Source organism: Netta rufina (assembly GCF_964035555.1).
Source record: "Netta rufina genome assembly, chromosome: 2".
Classification (NCBI taxonomy): domain Eukaryota; kingdom Metazoa; phylum Chordata; class Aves; order Anseriformes; family Anatidae; genus Netta; species Netta rufina.
In genome coordinates, this window is record NC_140124.1 from 138,215,734 (window position 1) to 138,234,124 (window position 18,391).

Below are 18,391 nucleotides of genomic sequence, written 5' to 3' on the forward strand. Positions count from 1 at the left end.
GGTTTTTAATAGAACCTGTTGAAAATAGCACATTCCACTTGAAGGAATATTTTTCTCAAAGAGAAAAATATATCTCTGCAGCCAATACACTTGTGAAATTGGAGTCATAAGAAGTCTAGCACTCTACTGTGTTTGTTTTCTCAGACAGGAAGATGGAGAGAAAACTGAGAGTAAATGAGCTGAAAATAAAAGTATAATTTATGGTATTAAAAAAAAATAATATTCCAAGATTGTAGCTATCTAGCTATCAAAGTCAAATATTATAAATCTCCCAAATACCTTCTTAACTGTAAAAATATTCTTGTCTCCAAATAAAGTCAATATGAGGTAACTCAGCAACTTCTGTTGTGTGGTTCTAATGACTGATCATGACCACTACCGTTATGAGACTGGTAAAAATTACCACTTTTAGCATAAAGTTACAGTTGACTGACTTGTAAAGATGCCCTAGACCTTAGTCAGTTTTTTTCCTCCTAATATTTAATGCAAGAAAGCCTTATTTATGTTGGTTGTATTGTTCACATTATTAGTGATGCCAAGATAGTAGTAATGAATATGGTGAGTTTTGGTTTTATCAGAAGGCAGAGTTGAACATTTTGGGGACAGATAGATGTAATCATAAGAAACATATTTCTGGACTTAACTTTGATTCCAATTTGCCCGTTTTAGTTTTAACACATACACAGAATGTAATTCTGCAAACAAAACCCACGATAAAGATACGAGATTTCACATTTTTGATATATAAAATCTTATTAATTGAGGAGTTAAAAAACACTCAGGGACAACGTGAGGAACCTATTGTTTGGGAAAATACCTATTCATGGAAGAAAAAAAAAAAGTAATCTTTAAATAAATGCTAGGTGGTGTGTTATAATGAGGAATTCCTGAGGATCTGGGATTAAAAAGAGAAATAGTCTTGCAAATAGAAAGAGAAGAACAAAACCAAAAATATTTAACTGGTCAGCAGTTAGCATTATGGGCAAAGAAAAAGTAACACCCCTCCTCCCCCCAAATGGGATAATCCCAATGTATATACTTCACACTAATAAGATAATAGAAAAATGATAAGAAAGGAAAGTAATTGTACTTTCAAATAAGGTAGAGCTGAAATGAAGCTATGTTAGCTATTTAGTATACTAAAATCTCAAGCTATTTTGTGTTCTGCATAATAATAATAATAATAAAAATAGTATGACTAAGAACATAATGTTTCTATATGTATATGCATGAGGTTTAAATAAACCCATTGCTACCTAGGCCGCACAGACTGCAGTATTTCGTAACATCAGTAAAGCAGCTTCAGAAAGCTTTATGTGAGAAGATTTTCTCTTACATTTTTTGGAATTTCTCAGAGTTTTTGGATCTCATGGGCTGTGGTGCTACTAATATGCTGACAACATCCTGCGTTGAGCTGCTTTCCAAAAGAAACGGACAGTACCCCTAGAGGGATGACAGGTTGTCTGAATGAGATAAGCAAATAGATTTAGAAAATGCTGGCTTAAGCTTGACTGAAACAAGACAGAAGTGGTAATCTCACTATAATAAGAGGGAAGCATGTTAAGCATGCAGCTGAGTCACCGAGCCCAGTCTCCAATGGCACCTGCCTTCGTGACAGTGGCAAAAGGGATTCTTGCAAGATGTGGAAGCTATCCAGTTATTTTGGCACAGAGTGTAACTATCATGTATATTTTCATTTTTTTTTTTCAAAGATTTCTCCATTTTGTATGCTAAAGAACTGATGGTAAAGGCCGTACAGCAAGTTCAGTTTCTGTGATGTGTATTAAATCTTAGGAAGGTCAAACCTTCTAGACAGGGTTGTATCTCAGCTGCTGCACTCTACTGGCTAAGCATTATTCTTAATAATTTAAATTCTTTTTCCTTTAAAATGACACAGAAAACTATATTTTGTGGTAGAAGTGGTGTGAAGCTTCTTATACTTGGAATATTGCTAGTTCCAAGACATCTGTTTTTATCATGATCCCAAAACAGAACAAAATGTTTTTGACTTGCCAAATAAAATTGGAACATCACTTTCCCAAATGTTCATGACCATTTTAGACTGCAAATGATCATCTGTATGTGTAACAACATGTTTAAATGTGGCCATCAGTGTATGGCCTGTCCTGCTTGTCTGTGATGCTAAGTGAGCAAATTCCCTCATGCATTTGAAAGGAGTAAACATCCATCACTTACATTTTTATTTTCCTCCTCTAATATGCTTCTGTGTTCCCATGCAATTTTCAGTCCATTACAGATACCTACTCTTTTATGTCCTCTTTTGTATCTGTCAGGGGTGGTAAAAGAGTGGCTGTTTTTGCTGACATAGTCTGACTAAAACTCTCTGGAAATATTTAAAAAGGCTTCGATTTCACAAAAGGCAGACTCAATTTCAGTGAAGAGGATATATAGAAATATAGGCACCTATTAACTGTTGAAAATACAGATCTATGCTATAGAAGCATCTGGAGTTCTGTTCAGGAGTGAGTATTCAATGCACTTATAGCTACTGATAATAGAGAGTATTTTTCATTAATGTTTAAATAAAGATTCATGATATACATCTTTATTAGTCTCAAATTTGAGGAAAATCTACAGGTAGAAAATTAACTCTTTTTGTTAACTATTTCTTAACTAATGAAATAATGTCATAATAAAGATATTCTTAGCTTTCTTATAAAGCTGCTATTTTCTTAAAATAATCTTTTGGTCAAATTCCTGGAGACAACTTGGCAGAGACTGAGCACAAGAAAAGAACAAGGGAATGCCTTCTGCTTCATACGTTTTACTTACAGGTTGACACAAAATGCTGTAAGCTTTTTGCTAATCTTGGATCTCTCTTCATGCTGGGAGAATTTGTGATTTGATACTTGGGCAGAAAATAAAGAAGACAGGAATCTCTGATGAATAGTGGCCAGGTTCATGGTTCTCATTGTGAACATAACAAATACCAAAGCCTGAATTTCAGTGGGATTTATATTATCTACATCACATAGCATGCCTTAAGTTATTCTTTGTCCTCTATCAAGTTTTTGTTTGCTGATTCATTATTCCCATTGGGAATTTAGAACACAAAAATTATCATATGGAGCTTGTACTTACAGTGCCTGATACTGAAGGAAAGTTTGGGAGCTCAGCAGTTGCAGAGCATCTCTGCATAGACAGAATCACAGCCTGAAACTTAGAGGAGAGAGCTGCATGGTACATCCGGACTGTGTTTGGTGTATGATCTGAAGGCATAACGATAAGTTGGTTAAGAACTTTTGATCCTGCTACAAGACCAGATAGCAATGGTTATAGTATTTTCAATAATGACTTAAATCAGGCCAAGGTTTATAATCTGTCTATACCGAAGTTTTACAATTATCAATTTTATCAGTCCTGTTAAATAAGCAGTGATTGGTATGACAAAAAGGCTTTCAAAAGGGTAGTTTTAATGAATGCTAATTTGAGGTATAAAGGATTCTGAATAAATTATTTTTTTTTTTTTTTGCACCAAAGGTGCAGCTTGTTCTTAAAGCAATAGACACTATTTGCTCTTTCTATCATGTATGATTGATCTTAAGACGTGAAAAGCACACCATGAACGATGTTGGTTAAATATTCAGTAGAAGGGAAAGATTTAATGGTCATGGATGAATCAATTCTAACATCATAACTGTGTAACTGTCCTCAAAAGGTTGCATAAAATTCTGAAAAAGAATCAGGTTCATGAACCAATGAACAATTTCTGAACAAGCAAGTAGGTTTTAAAACACTCTAAGTTAGTGACAGTAGCACTAGAAATGTTGGATACCCTTTAACTCCACCTGGTTTCGTTGGTACTGGAAGATGTTTGGTGCTTCACAAAGGCTGGCTGTGTGGTTTAAGCCCTGCATCTTAATGTTTGCTACTGAATGCAAGTACTGAGGACACTTTTTGTAGCTGTGCAAATGACTTCTGCAAATGACCCGGGTGCAGGTAGTGCTGAGTGCTACTGTGAAGCATTGAGCACTTCCAGCTGCTGATGATACCAGGGGAAGCAGTGGTTGATTTTCATGCTAAGTTTCACATAACTGGGTATTTTTGCTTACTTGCAGGTTGAAAGCAGAACCAGGCCTGTCAGTCATCAGTATCTGGGGAATTCCTGTCCCCTGGAGTCAGGAAACACAATTAGGCATGCTGGAAATGCAATTAGGGTTCCCAGCTGCAGAGCTTTCCTGGAGAAAGTTCAAATGTTGGTGATGTGCTTCTAAACTAACAACTCCTTTCAATACCACTTCTGTGTAACCGATAGCTGTGAACCGGCGTTGTGTTTGGCTTTGGAAGGGTTTGTTCTATGCTTTTATGTGTTTGGCCGGTTTGTTAGATATAAATAAAATGAAGTATTTGTTCCTTATTCAGAAAGGTCTGGAGGGGCAGTTAGACTAGAGGAAAGAAGTGTCAATTTGTCCTCCCTTATTTACGGCAGGAAAGGAATGGAGTGGTTTAGAAAGGCTTGACTGTAAGATGTAAAGCTCTGCCACATTTGCCCAGGAAAGACATCCTGAGTGAGACGGTTATCCTTCATCACCAGGCACAGCTTGTGTCATGATGATAGTTCTTGCTCCAGTCTGCTTCTACAGATTTGAGGTTCACTGAATGGGTATCCAGAATGTCTCAGGTACGGTCTAAAAAGAGCACAGTCCTCCAAACATTTGTATCAATGAAATCAGCAAACAGCCCTTTATTTTGTAGACGAGTGGATCTTTCTAATTTTTCAGTATAATCATCCCCATTTGCTTTTGCATGTGCTCTCTTGGCTGGCCTTCTGTGATCATAGTAACAGTACTATTGATTTTACAGAAGAAGGAAATTCACTTATCTCTTCCTAAAGATGTTTTTTTCTGATTATGATCTCTGTAGAGAGAAAGTTGAAGTAAATTCATAGTGATGTGGCTCCTGGAGTATCTTGGACTCAGAACAAACATAGACAGATGGTGCCAGGGTGAGTCGATCAGAAGCCTGGGGTGAGGATGAGTACTACTGGGTACAAAGTCTCATCTATGAATAACATTAACAGACGGTGAAGATTGTCATAGGGCAAAAAAGCCGTCTCACAGAAACAAAAATCCAGTTTTTATTGTACGCTATTGGGAATTTTGGTCTGTCACAGTCATGATTCTGTGATTTCAACTTGCCAGTAATTCCAGTTGTGCCTTCCACATGTCACTCCTTCTTAACCTTTAGTAAGCTTTACATCCATTTGTGTATCCTGTGCTTCCACAGCTGAATATGATAGTTTTGTTTTAGGAAGGGGATGTTCTTGATTCAGTGCAAGGATATTCAGCGGAAAGACAACTTGAGTGCTGTCAGCAGGAGCACAGCCTGCCCAGCACAGGTCTGCTTTGCCTGTGGATACAGAACCGTGTCAGAAAGCAGTTTTGGAACAGTTGGGGACCCCCCATCTCCCAGTTATGCCCTTAGGCATAAAGGCAAAACACGTTTTCTTGTTTGTACTACGGTGTTCACCAACAGGGTGAAAACCACTAACGTTTGTATGACAAAAATCTGATTAACAAATGACCTCTGAAACAGCAGACTGTTGTCTATTTCAACACTGAATGTGTATTTTAGTTAACAAATATATTCCAGCCATGTCTCATCATACATGATGATGGCACTGCATTCTTCTCTTTATATTACCCTTAATGAATCTTTAAAGAAAACGTTCTGCTATCTGTACTCTTGGAAACTATTCTCTAAAAGGTTTACTATTGAATTTATGACTCCAGTGTGTATACTCCTTAACTCTGTCAATATTAATTACCTATGTACACTAAATAAATACTCTTTCTTTGGTTAAACATGTACTGATGAGTCACGATAATCCCAGGATGAAAACTTTTGTCTGCTCTGCTCAGCTTTTTAGATGGTGATTTGTTCAAGTATTGGCCATTATATCATAGGCAGTGCCTTTGCCTCTCTGCCAACAGAAAGACGAAAGGGAGATGTATATATAATCGATTTATTTTGGGTGCCTGTATTTAAAGAAGGATGCTGCTTTCAATGCTGGAAACGTAGTTACAAAGATCTGTTTTGTAAGGGGCCAGTTAACATTAGCACAAAGAAGAAATGGACATTTATCAGTGTTGATACTGGGCCTTAGAATGTTAATGTCCATGGACCTGGTCAATCCTGGATGCAAAAGGCTTATCTAAAATAAGAGTGGTGATTACTTTCAGACATGTGGACTTTGACAATTCCACCTGAAGTGTCTATGTTTTGCTATAGGAAGATAATTGATAATTTTCCTGCAAAATATATTGCAGATTATCAACGGTGTCTTTAATTTATGATAGTAGATTTGTTGAAATACCACAACAGTTGAAGATCCCTCAGGGAAGGGGCAAAGGGAGAGCAGCAAGATGGAGTAAGAGCCTGCTGAGTCTGATGTGCAGTGAGCATCTGAGCTGGATGAAGTGATCGGTTCAGACCTGTACATCATACTATTTAAACAAAATGATATCTCAGAAACTTACAGGATCACGTATATGACACAGCAGTCTATGTAGTAACTTATGAGCCCTGCTCAACAATATGGAGAAATACAGTGCTCGAATATGAGAGCAGTTACACAGGAAGCAGATTGATGAAGAACAGAGCTAGGGCTTGTTTGACTTAAGTGCAATTATGCTAAAACAAATGTGAGTAGAATCTGCTTCTATTTATTGTTTTTCCAAACAGAAGTACTCCAGGAAAAGGCTTTAATGAACTGAGATCACAATCTTGGCAGGGAATAGTGTTCAAGTGTTACAGGAAAAGCAAATTTCACAGAGCAGTCTCTGGGCTAGTTCCTGGCCTGTGAGTGTCACGGTGTCCTTCTTGCTCCTGCTGGTTTACAGGGCCTGCTCTTACCCCACACTTCCCCTCCACTGGGTTACGAACAGCAAAGCACGATCAGCAGGGCTACTGGTGGCCCAGTACTGCTGTCTTACAGCCCTTGTTTATGCCCAGTAGGGCTCAGACCTTAATGATTAATTAATAAGCTATTTTTTGGGGGGGAGGGGTTGGTTTTGCACAGCTCTGATTATTTAGAAAAGTCAAACATTGTCTTTTAGGAATAGTGTTAGATTAACCACTGTTTATACTGTTTTGGGGACACAAATCTCATTTCAGTTATTATCAAATACTGTTTACCTAAAATGGAGAAATACTGTGTTAACCTAATCATCATTATGCTTCAATTCAGTAAAGCGTTGCGTTTAGTGAACTTTTTGACTAAAGGGAAGGTATGGCAGCCTGGCTTTAGATACAATTAATATGGGGAAAATTGTTACACGCCATGTTCACACAGTCATAATAATCTGTCCTCCAGGCGAGAGCATCCCTCTCCTTTTGTGAGCTACTTGCACCTGAAAAATCGTAATTATTTTTATATTTGAATTTCAGTGTTAGGAACCATCTCTTCACTTTGTTTCTAGAAGAAACTAACCTGACGAAGGTAATTGATGTGTTTTGGCCCTATTTCCTGTTACTTTTAAAACATGAACAATATGGAAAATGACAGTCTCCTGAAAATGGGAGAGGTATTTCAACAGGATCTCCCCTTGTAGTGCTGCTAGCACGGTGGCTCCACTGGTGGTCCTTTTACAGTAAGAATACTGATACTCATAAACCATACAAAACCCAGATCTGCCATAATTAATTACTACCACCTATTACAATATCTATGGTGGTGATAATTCATCATCAATCACATTGGTGTAGTCTACATAGATGATGATGAGCTAACACTGTAGCAAACACAACTGAGACTTGCCTATACTAACTTTCTTAACATTGCTCAAAATTATTTCCTGTTCATTAAAAAAGGAAAAATGTCAAGATAGGAACAATCCTGTTGCAGAGGTAAGAAGATAGGGGCTGCTTAATAATTGAAGCTGCTCATGAATGTTGTAAACAATGTGGAATGAACTCACTCTAATCATGATACTGTAATGTCAGGAGGTGTTACATTTCGGAGCCAAGACAGTCTGACCTATTATTTGGCATGTATTTATTTGGGTTGTGAGTGTAATCATCTAATGAAAAAATAATTTTGCCTTTCATAGTAAGGATCACATAAAAGTTCAACACAGTAAATTTGCTTTTTTGGGCATTTTTAAAACTATGGGCATGAAGTTAATGGCTTCTTTTTGTAAGTTAACTGATGATGCAAATAAAGTAACCTGAGTGACTGTGAGAAATATTATCTCTGCTGAAGATGCCCTTTATAAATGTAATAATGTTGTATTGCGCTTAATAGTCAGCCACTGAATTAGCATTTTTAAGGTACGTTTGATAAACCTTGCATCCCTTAAAAGGAAATGTATAAAGTAAATAACAGCATGATTTATGAAAACAAGACAAATGTAAAATAAATTGGGAAACTTTTTTTGTGGGTGAATTATTTGAATAGAATGGTATTTTGTGTAATTTTTAATAATGAGGCTGTTCTTTAAAAAATTAAAGTCTAATAATGCATCTGATATTCAGTCCTTTTATTTAAAGTGAAATTTGTGATGACTGCCAAGTTAATTCAGTGACAGGAGATGAGATTTAAAAAGTTATATAGATGTGGACAAGGTTGTTTACAGCTGATGTTTATTTGGTTACCTAACACAAAGTATCAGAAAAAAATCAAAAATAGCCAACATGCAGCACTATTTCTAATAATTTTAGACTGATATGAGGTCTCTGTTACAAAACATTTCATTTGAGCGAATCAGGAAGAAAAATGCAACAACAGTTACAAAAATCTGCATGGTTTTTAAATGTAAAATGTAGAGTGATGGTATAAAAATAGACTGTAAAAGGATTATTCTTCTGAGAGCCTCAGCCAACTGTACTTGGTGATCTAAATTTCAGGTGAGAATTGTTGCATAGGGGATAAAAGTCTGTATATGCCTGCACAGATGTGTCAGCTTTGCATGGAAAATATCTAATTAAGTCTTAGTTTTTGCATAAACCTCATAGCATCAGTAGGAGACTGAATGCTGAAAGACCCATTGCTCCTGTGCATTGCTACTGAGACCTCCACTACCGCTTGTCCAAGGTGCTTATCAGCTGCAATATGTGATGTTACTATGCTATCAGTATAGCTGGAGATTCAAATAGTGTCACCTATCAGGCCTCTCAAATGAGAAATCCTGTATGCTTTCCAATATTCAGTAAAGCTTGAGCTCATGATGCGTTTTTACCCCTTGACTAAACAGTTCCAAAAGTGCTCTTCTATCAGCATGGCTGTTTTTCCAGATTTGTAACCAGAATTTCTTTCAGGCAATTGTTCTTTCCCATTGGATTTGTTTGAAATTGATCAAAAGAAGTTGAAAGTATCTGGATATGTATGGCATGTACATATGGGTAGCTGCTTACACCTTGCTTCATAACAAACTAGTTTAAAAAAAAACAACATTCAAACAACAACCAAAAAAACAACATTTGATCATAATTGTCTGTATATCTGTAATCTCTAATTGAGTTTTCTTTTACTGGGCTGGAATATAAATTAAATGACAGTACAAATGCCCATCTTTAAAGAGCCTGTTCTGTGCTCTGCCACACACACTTCCTGGCAGCCTGCTTTTACTCAAAGTCCAACTACTGGCTCCTGATCTTCCCTGTCAGCTGCGGATTAGTACTTACAGCTTCAGCACTTTACCAGAGCTGTTCCTTTGGGATAGTGGGGAATGCATACACAGGGACAAAGCCCAAGGAGCTGGAGACAAAGTATTTTTAATTGAGGCAATGCAGTTGTGGAATGAACTTGGAGGGAGAGATTCCTATTATTAGTCAGGCACTGGAAGATCACCTTTGTCTGTTAAACTGGTGTGGTTAATCTTACTTTGAAGGACACCTAAAATTACCTGGGAAGGGCCAGCCTTGTCACATAGTGGGAAAAAGAGTATTTGGAAAACTACCTCTGTACTATATAACAACGTGGATTTACTTTACCTCCTTGGTGCATTAAAAAAGCAGTCCTAGTGATATTTCCAGTATAGGTGGAGAAGGTACAGAAGTTGATGGCAAAATTAATTAGAAGAATAATGAAGATGTTTTAAGGGAGAAAGAATGAAAAATTTAACTAGAATGGAGTTGGATGTGTTACTACATTCTGCCTCTTTAAACCTTAATTGGGACTTTATAGCTTTTTATATAGTACAAATTGGGAAAATACATTCAAAAATTTGGTTACAGATTAATTTTAACAAATAAAAAGGCAGTCACAAAGATATCACTTCCCAATTCAGTCTTGCAATTAGCTTGAACTGTCTGCTACAGGAAAGGAAGAAACAAGTATCAGTGTTTTTTAAGGAAACCTGGGAGGAACGGACACAACCTTTCTTTTTTCCTTTATGTGCATATTGTCTGGCTTTATCTTGCTGTCATTAAACCCACGTAGAAATATCGTAAGATTAATTGGATCAGCCTTTAGTTGGCCATATGTTAATCTTCTCTGTGTTTACTTTTTCTTGTAGCCCTGTGCAAGACTATTGTACCTAGAATGCTGTTGTTCACTGCTGCCTTGCCAGGAAAGAGCAGCCTCACTGCTGCTCATAAACAAAGTTATTAAACAAAGGACGCAGTTTTATTCAATACTGAGCAGTATATATATATATATATATATATAAGTATATATATATATTTGTATATATTTTATATATATGTATATATAAAAGGAAAAAAAAAAAAGGACAACTAAGGTAATCCTTGTGATCTTACAGTTACAGTTAGACTTTCAGTCTATTCAGTCTTATCCTACCCATTTGTTAAAATGGAGTTGTTTTTTTCCCCCCCTCATTTTTGCTTGTCTTTTTTTTTTTTTTTTTTTGAGTGTCTTAATAAATAAACTAGATTCGATATGACTTTGTCTGTAGTTGCAAGCACATTTATGATCATACAAGACTAATTCATTATGACATCAGAACAGCGCAATGAGCAATATTTGCTGTTTGGTGGGGGAAGTCAAATAAACAGAGAATGTGGAATAGTGCAAACTGGTGGTCTTTGCAAAAAGCCCTAATAAAGGACGAGGGGAGAAAATGGATCTGGAACAGCTTGAAGACCTCCTCCTGTCCATATCTTTTACTTCTAAGAGTGGCCTATACTAAGTTCCCACCAGCATAGATCAAAAAGTAGCATTTTACTGCACAGTTGTGTTTTTAAACTTCTTTCAATTTTCATTCTCTAAAATATTTTTCAATAGAATTTGTTTTGGGTAAAGCTGAAGCTTAGACATATAGTTGAGGTAGTTAGCTCTGAAGTTAAGCCTACTGACAGTAGAAAATAGTTAATGATTATTCATTTAAGGAAACCAGACAGTTAACATTGTATTTCAGCTTAATGAGACAGTGGAAAATTCATTTTGACAGAAAGTTAAAAGACTGTGGGTTAAGTGAATGTTTGTAGAGATCACTGCTGGCATCTAGTTTCTGACGGGATTTCATTTTCACTGGTACAAAAGCTCAAAACTCTGAATTACGAGTGACATTGAAACTGTAGTTGTGTTATCAGCCTCTGTATGATAACTCATTCATTTTAAACAGAATTTGATGAGAGTTTCTTTTATGAAATCGGGATTGAGTCTTCCATTGCTTAAGATTTTTTTTATATCTGTTGGACTTAAAGTAAAATCATGATTTTATGAAAAGGAGTTTTATGTGGTCTCCTTTCTCATTTCAGCCATATACTGGCAAAACCGACAGTTTGCGATTAAGGAAAGCTCTCTTTTGCATTTCTGAAGATAGTTTTCTTTTTAAATTTACTTCTTTATAGCCTCCACACGCCAGTATGAAGGCATAAACTCAAAGTTTTGCTGCCCATTTCCTTATGTAGTGCTGAAAATACATGTGAGGTCACTGCTTAGTTGTCCCTAACACATGGGATTACATGTGTAAGAATAATATCCATTCCGATAAGAAGTGGGTGTGATTAGTGCTGGGTTTGCTATCACTGTTGTAAAAGTAGAAAGCTTTAAGTGTTTGATACCATAGAGGGAAGAGCAATGTATCTGTTAACGGGTGGTTGCTGCCACTGCACTGAAAAAATGGTTGAATGAAGGGACTTGGCAGAACTGAAAGTGAACAAACCCTTTTTGAAGTCTGGATTCCGGCCACATCCGTGCTCTGTGCCTGGGAATCGGAAATGAGGCACAGTCTTCAATCAGTGGGAAAAAAAATAATGAGAAAACTTTGAGGGAACCGTAGCCAGGAACTGAGAAGTGGCTGCTGTCTGCCTTCTGCACCCTGGGTACTCAGCTTTGGAAATGTCAGAAACGTTGAAGTGAACTTTTGTAAGGCAGCAGTGGCTTTGCAGCTTCTTGTCAGTATTAAGGATTTTGTGGGGGGGGATACAATACTGCAAATTCTGTAGGCATTTCTGGGGGACAGAAGAAAACAACTTCTGCATTGTAATAACAGAAGTCAGATGACTGAACTTGCTTTTCTTATTTACCATTGGCTCATGGTTCATGAGAGGCCCATGGATTCCTGCTCTTTGATTGATTCTGCATTTCTCATTGCCAGAAGGGTGTGGGGGACCTAGGAGAAGCAGAATTAACTGAACTCCTTTCCAGAAAACAAAACAAATACCTTTTTGACCTTGACAGCTTCTACAAATGGTTGCATTGATACTCAAATGCCCTCTATGCAGCTATCTTGTATATAGCTTTATAGTACACAAGTCTTGACTAGTGATACAAGCTTCATGAACTCGAGCAGATATGAGTGTGATTCAGGGAACTCATTCTCACAGGAAATTAAAATGACCAGAACTTACATTTAGGTTTTCCACCTCAACTTTCCATCAGTATCAAGTCTTTGTATAAACTCCTACCAGCCTCTCATTTTCCTCTAAAACTACAACAGTTGTTAAAGTGCATTCTTGTAGTGTTTGGAAACATTGTGTGTGGAAAAGGAGAGAGATTTTGCATCAAGACAAAGAGATGGCGTGTGATGGTGCTATTTGAGGCCATTGTCCAAATACACATAGATATAAATACCCATTGCTAAGTTTTCCACTTAAACATTTTTTACTGTATCGTTCAATGTAATTATTTGGGTTTATAAACAGAAACCCTGTCTTTTTTTTTTTTTTTTGGCTTAAACCCTTGTATGCTAGATATTGAGAAATAATTATTAGATTTTATAGAAAGGTTTTTTCTTTAAGGACTTTCTATTTTTTTGTTTTGTTTCAAGTATGCATATTCATTTCAAGTGGTTCTGATCAGTAAGTAGAATGCATACTGTGTGTACTCTGTTTATTTAACAGACTTTTGTTTTCTGTGTTTAATTTTTTCCAACAGCTGTCAAAATGTGTAATACTTTTCTTGAAACAGAAAATGATGTAATAATGAACTATTTTGACAGAAAAAATGTTTGATACTAGAACGAGGATTTTAGAAAACTTTTCTGTAAAGTAACCTTGAAAAGTTTATACATTGAGGCAAAAGTTATGGTGACCTTTGCATGGATGCTTGTGCCCAAGAGGAAACAAAAGTGAAATTATTTCAGTACATGAGGCTTAGGAATTGGCAAAAGGCTTGTGCTTTTTATGCATCAGTGAGACTGGTAAGAAAATAATCATAAAAACAAAGGCTGTAGATTAAAAGGAAGCCACAAAACTAAATGCAACCTAAAATAAACTTGAAGTTCAGCATAGATAATATGCATTAAATGAAGAACACAATGTTTGGCAAAATTAAACAGCAAGCAAGGTCTCGGGGTTTGCATGTGTTATTGATGGACATGGGCCAGACTGCCAGCTACCCGTTGTATAGTGCTGTCAGTGTAAAACGATGAAATGTGCCAGATTTCCAGAACGAAATTCTGTTCTCAACTTCATCCAGCTCTTTCTTAATAGTGACTCATGTCCTGCCTCATTCAACACAGAGCAGTCAGCAGTGAGCTCACGGACCTGGAGGAAGCCCCTTGCTCCTGACCCCTCAGGCAGCGATGCACCCATGTCCCTCCCGTGGTGACCCCATGTCCCTTGGGCAGTGTCCCCACATCCCTCCCATGGTGTCCCCCTGTCCCTCCTGTGGGGCCGGGGGTGCAGTGGGGCCTCTCTGCTCTGCCTCAGGCCAGAGCTCCTGGCAGCCTGCAAGGGACTGCTACGGTCTGAGGGCAGTGTGTGGACTTAAAAGAGAACTCAAGTGACAACAGCCAGTAGATTAGAAAGATGAGGCATAAATTGCATGAATTAAACCCACTTTCTGGAAAAAGGCCAGCGGGGACTGAGAGCAGGAGACATCCCATTGCTGCACAGAAGAGGCCTACCTCCTGCCTCCTGCCTTGCTTGATGAAGGGTGGGAGCTGCCTCTTAAATCCTATGACTCCTCTATGTTATAACACAAATAATATTTTTAGGGGAGTTTTCCCCTAAAGTAGCATGCCAGAAGGAATTGTTGCAGTATGAACTTGGTAGCTGAATATGAATGTGCTCCTAGTCCACTGGAAATGGAAGGTAGAATGTGTGGGATTTTTGTGTGTGCATATGTGTGTGTCTTAAAATATTGTTCTTAGGTTTTACACCTAAGAAAGTCCTTTATCGTGAGGTGGCATGAGATGGTGGTCACTAGACATGTATAATGATATGAATGGCTTAAATAATGGATAGTAAGTTGCTAAGTTGACATATCTTGCTATATGCTTGTGGTTGCACCCGTTGCTTGATAAATGATAAAGCATTTTAGAATAATTAATCTGTGCAATATTGGCAATATCCAGTGTTGTCGGATAAATGAAGATAAGGTGTATTAAGATAAGATACTTGCATGTGTCTGGTGGAACTAGGTGAAAGTGCACTTGGAAAAACAAATGAGATTTTTTTTTCCTGCTATTAACCAGTTTATCATCTAGTACCATGGGATTATGAATCACTCACTTCATGTTTCCTACTGTTGTATTTGCAGCTCACAGCTTGGTCACATCCCAAAGCAAATTACTTGTCTTTGTAACAGCTGAACTGTGTGCTGCATGTTACTAGTGTTGGGCCACCTCCTTGAGTTTAGTTCAGTCGGAGAAGTAGTAGTTCTTGAAGGTTACACCTCTGGAGCATCATAAATTACACGTATTTCTCTCTGATTTTTGTTCTGAAGTTGATTGTGGTTTAGTGATTGTGAAGTATTTGTGGGCCTAAATAAAAAGAAAAAAACCCAACTGTTAATGATCTCTTTTCTTCTGCAGAAAATTACATCAGCAGTTTGAAATGTATAAGGAGCAAGTGAAGAAGATGGGCGAAGAATCACAGCAGCAGCAGGAGCAGAAGGGTGATGCCCCAACCTGTGGCATCTGCCACAAAACAAAATTTGCTGATGGCTGTGGCCATAACTGTTCATATTGCCAAACTAAATTCTGTGCACGCTGTGGAGGAAGAGTGTCTTTACGGTCAAATAAGGTATGGACTTACAAAAGCTTAGTAATAAGCTTCTAACCTCATTGTCTTTTATTCATTGCTTATGCATCCTAATCACATAGCTACTGAAACACATTTCCTTAAAGGATGAAATGATATCTACTTTAAGGTCTTCTAAGACATCTATCCTCATTTCAAATAATTTCCATTTGCAGATGGATTTGTGACTATGTCCTTTACATTAACACATGCCACATTTCTACTGTAAGACTTATGCAAGTACCATTCTTTGAATAGAGGATCAAGTTTCTGTACTGGAGGCCGGGAGATATAGCTAGTGATCCAGTGATGCTAATGTTGAGACACTGTGACTATTGGAAATTAGAGCAAGTTTTTTTTTTTTTTTTAATATTATGCTTGCCCAGAATCCTCTGTACAAGATTATCGTAAAGTGAGTGCCAGAACAGTATATAGAGTACGTTACGGACTTTTAAAATGTTTATCTATTAAACATATGCACATATATATACACATGTAAGTATATTACATTAAAATATTCTTAGTAAAAATGCAATGCACTAACAGTATGGAGCTTCAGCTAGTATACTGTTTTTTATTATACAACAACAGGTAAAACAGCAAGTTGAATTTTTAAAAAGTTTGGTCATAGAATAAAACATTCAGTAGAACAGAGGTAATCAGAAAACTTAAGTTCTGAAAGAACTTAAATTCAGTGTTTTAGATAGTTGGCATCTCACACATCTTTCTCAGTTTCAGACAGATATTTGTAGAATATTCTTGACTACTCAGGACTCCTTATGCTAGCCTTTGTTGCAACATCTTCTGTAAATCAATACAATCATTTATTAATGTAATCATTTGTCAGTATCATTTATTTCCATAAATCAGTTTCTTCTTGTAATAGTCATTGCAAATACCATGCAAACTGTAAATATTATCTTAATCGCTTGGAAGGCAGGTGACAATGTTATGTATTTTTTGTCCAAGATTGAAAAGGAGGCTTAAATAATGGACTCAAGTTTTGATTGACAGGGTAGAAAAGAACCTTCTACTTGCTGATGATTAAAGTAACTGAAATTATGTGTAAATCTGTCAAACTGCCTTGATAAGACCAAATTTTGTTAAAAGTAATTTTAAAATTTGTATAGAACCTTTTGTCTTGAGTGAGCTCACATTATTATTGCTTTTTATAACTAAATTGTGTTACCATTAATCAGAGATATAATAATTCCTGTACTGATATCATCTGACTATAAAATACCATTGAGAGACTTTCTTGGATTCATTATGTCTACATTAGTAGAGTCATACACTAGTTAAGAGTCAAAGAATAAAAGCATTAGGAGGAAGGCTTCTTCTAATGAGATGTTCTGAGACATCATTTAGAATCATAGAATGGTTTGAGTTGGAAGGAATCTTCCTCAGGATGGATCTGAACTTGGCAGAAATTTCTCTACTGTCTCTTGACAGGTTTCCAGTGGATTCTTCCAATACCCTCTAGACTTAGAAAGTTTTTCTTTGTCTAATCTAAATCTGTCTTTCTGCAAGCCCACTTCTGCTTTCAGTATTATGAGTCTGTTCAGCAACTTTTCTCAGTTGACATTTTTCTACTACTGTGGATAATTTAGTGTGGTAAATAAACTTTTCTGACTCTCATTCCTTTCTGTTCTTGATCACTTATGAATATGCTGGACAGAGCATCTCTAGAGAGATTCTCTGTGAGGCTTCACTGGTGATACCTCTCCCATAAAAAGCCCTGACCATTTATTCATGTTCTTTTCTTTTTGTCTTAAACTAATAAAATTTTCTTATGGAATAATTAATTCCTATTTCACTGCCACTGATATTCTTTAAAATCCCAAGAGGCCAAACTCAGCTATATCAGCAGGTATCACTTACTCAGTGACTCCTTAAAGGAATTAAATGTAACAGACATGACTTTTCCTTACTAAAGTTTATACCTTTATCTTACATAGCTAAAACATTAAACTTACATAGCTGATTCATACGTTTGCATTAAAATTAAGTCCATTTTGTACAAAAAGCATTATTATGTGGAAGTTCCTTCTAGATCAAACAGATAAAATTGATAATGATGGTACTGCTGCTTCTCTGCTCCAGCTTATGACTTTAGGGATAGGAGCATTCAACCAGAATGGGGAGTTTAAATTCTGTGTGAATAAGGGAGCTTAAACTGGCATCTCTTATGATTATGAAAAATTTCAGATTGATTACAATTGTGTTTCTCAAATAATAAATCATATAACAGCAATTTGTAGTGGTATAGGTACCACTGATACACAAGGTAACACTGCTATTCGTTCTTAATCATACACTGATTATACAGGAAAATACAGAGAGTGAGGCAGTAGACAGCAGAACGAGACTTATGCAGCTGAGAAATTTATATGTTAAAATGTTTGACATCTACTGCCTTCAGATAGATAAAACTTGTGTGCAGTAAATATAATTTTCAACAGCTCAGAATGCCACTTCATTAAATCAACCTTTCATTCCTAGAGGAAGAAAAGAATACTTGTGTGAAAACTTAATTTGAAGTATGGTGAATATCTGCTTTAAGGATGTTCAGCAGTCTGCTATCAGTTACACCCACTGAAACATTCTTCACTCTTTGTCTTTGAACATCAAAAATTAGAGATTTTCAGTTGTTTTATAGGGCCTAACATCTGTGTTTGAACTACACAGGGTATATACATGTATATAGGAAATTTCCCTCAGTTCCCTCTGGTTCTGTCAAAAATTTGCATTTTGATTATTTCTCTGGGGTTATGTTTGATTTTCAGAGAACCATCAAGTTCTTTTCCCTTCTTTGTTGAGTGCATTTCCAACTGCAGGACGTACAGTGTGGACCATCCATATGCAGCCACAAAGTGTAATCCATTTCATTGTGTTGACAATTGATAGGCACCAAAGAATTAGTCTGTCACAGGCAGGATTTCCAGGTCACTAGGATTTGGCATAAACACAGTGATTTGCAATCGCATACAAATAAGTT

At 36.7% G+C, this 18,391-nt stretch overlaps 1 protein-coding gene across 9 annotated transcripts in view; it reads left to right on the plus strand.

Moving 5' to 3' along the window:
- Window positions 1-18,391, plus strand: part of RIMS2 (regulating synaptic membrane exocytosis 2) — a gene marked incomplete at both ends in the record, with an annotated part of 453,369 nt that overhangs the window by 65,844 nt on the left and 369,134 nt on the right. For all 9 annotated transcript variants that reach the window (XM_084282078.1, XM_084282089.1, XM_084282091.1 and 6 more), the window contains one exon: window positions 15,186-15,396. In XM_084282078.1, the coding sequence (XP_084138204.1) occupies window positions 15,186-15,396 (211 nt within the window). The remainder of the gene's footprint in view (window positions 1-15,185; window positions 15,397-18,391) is intronic.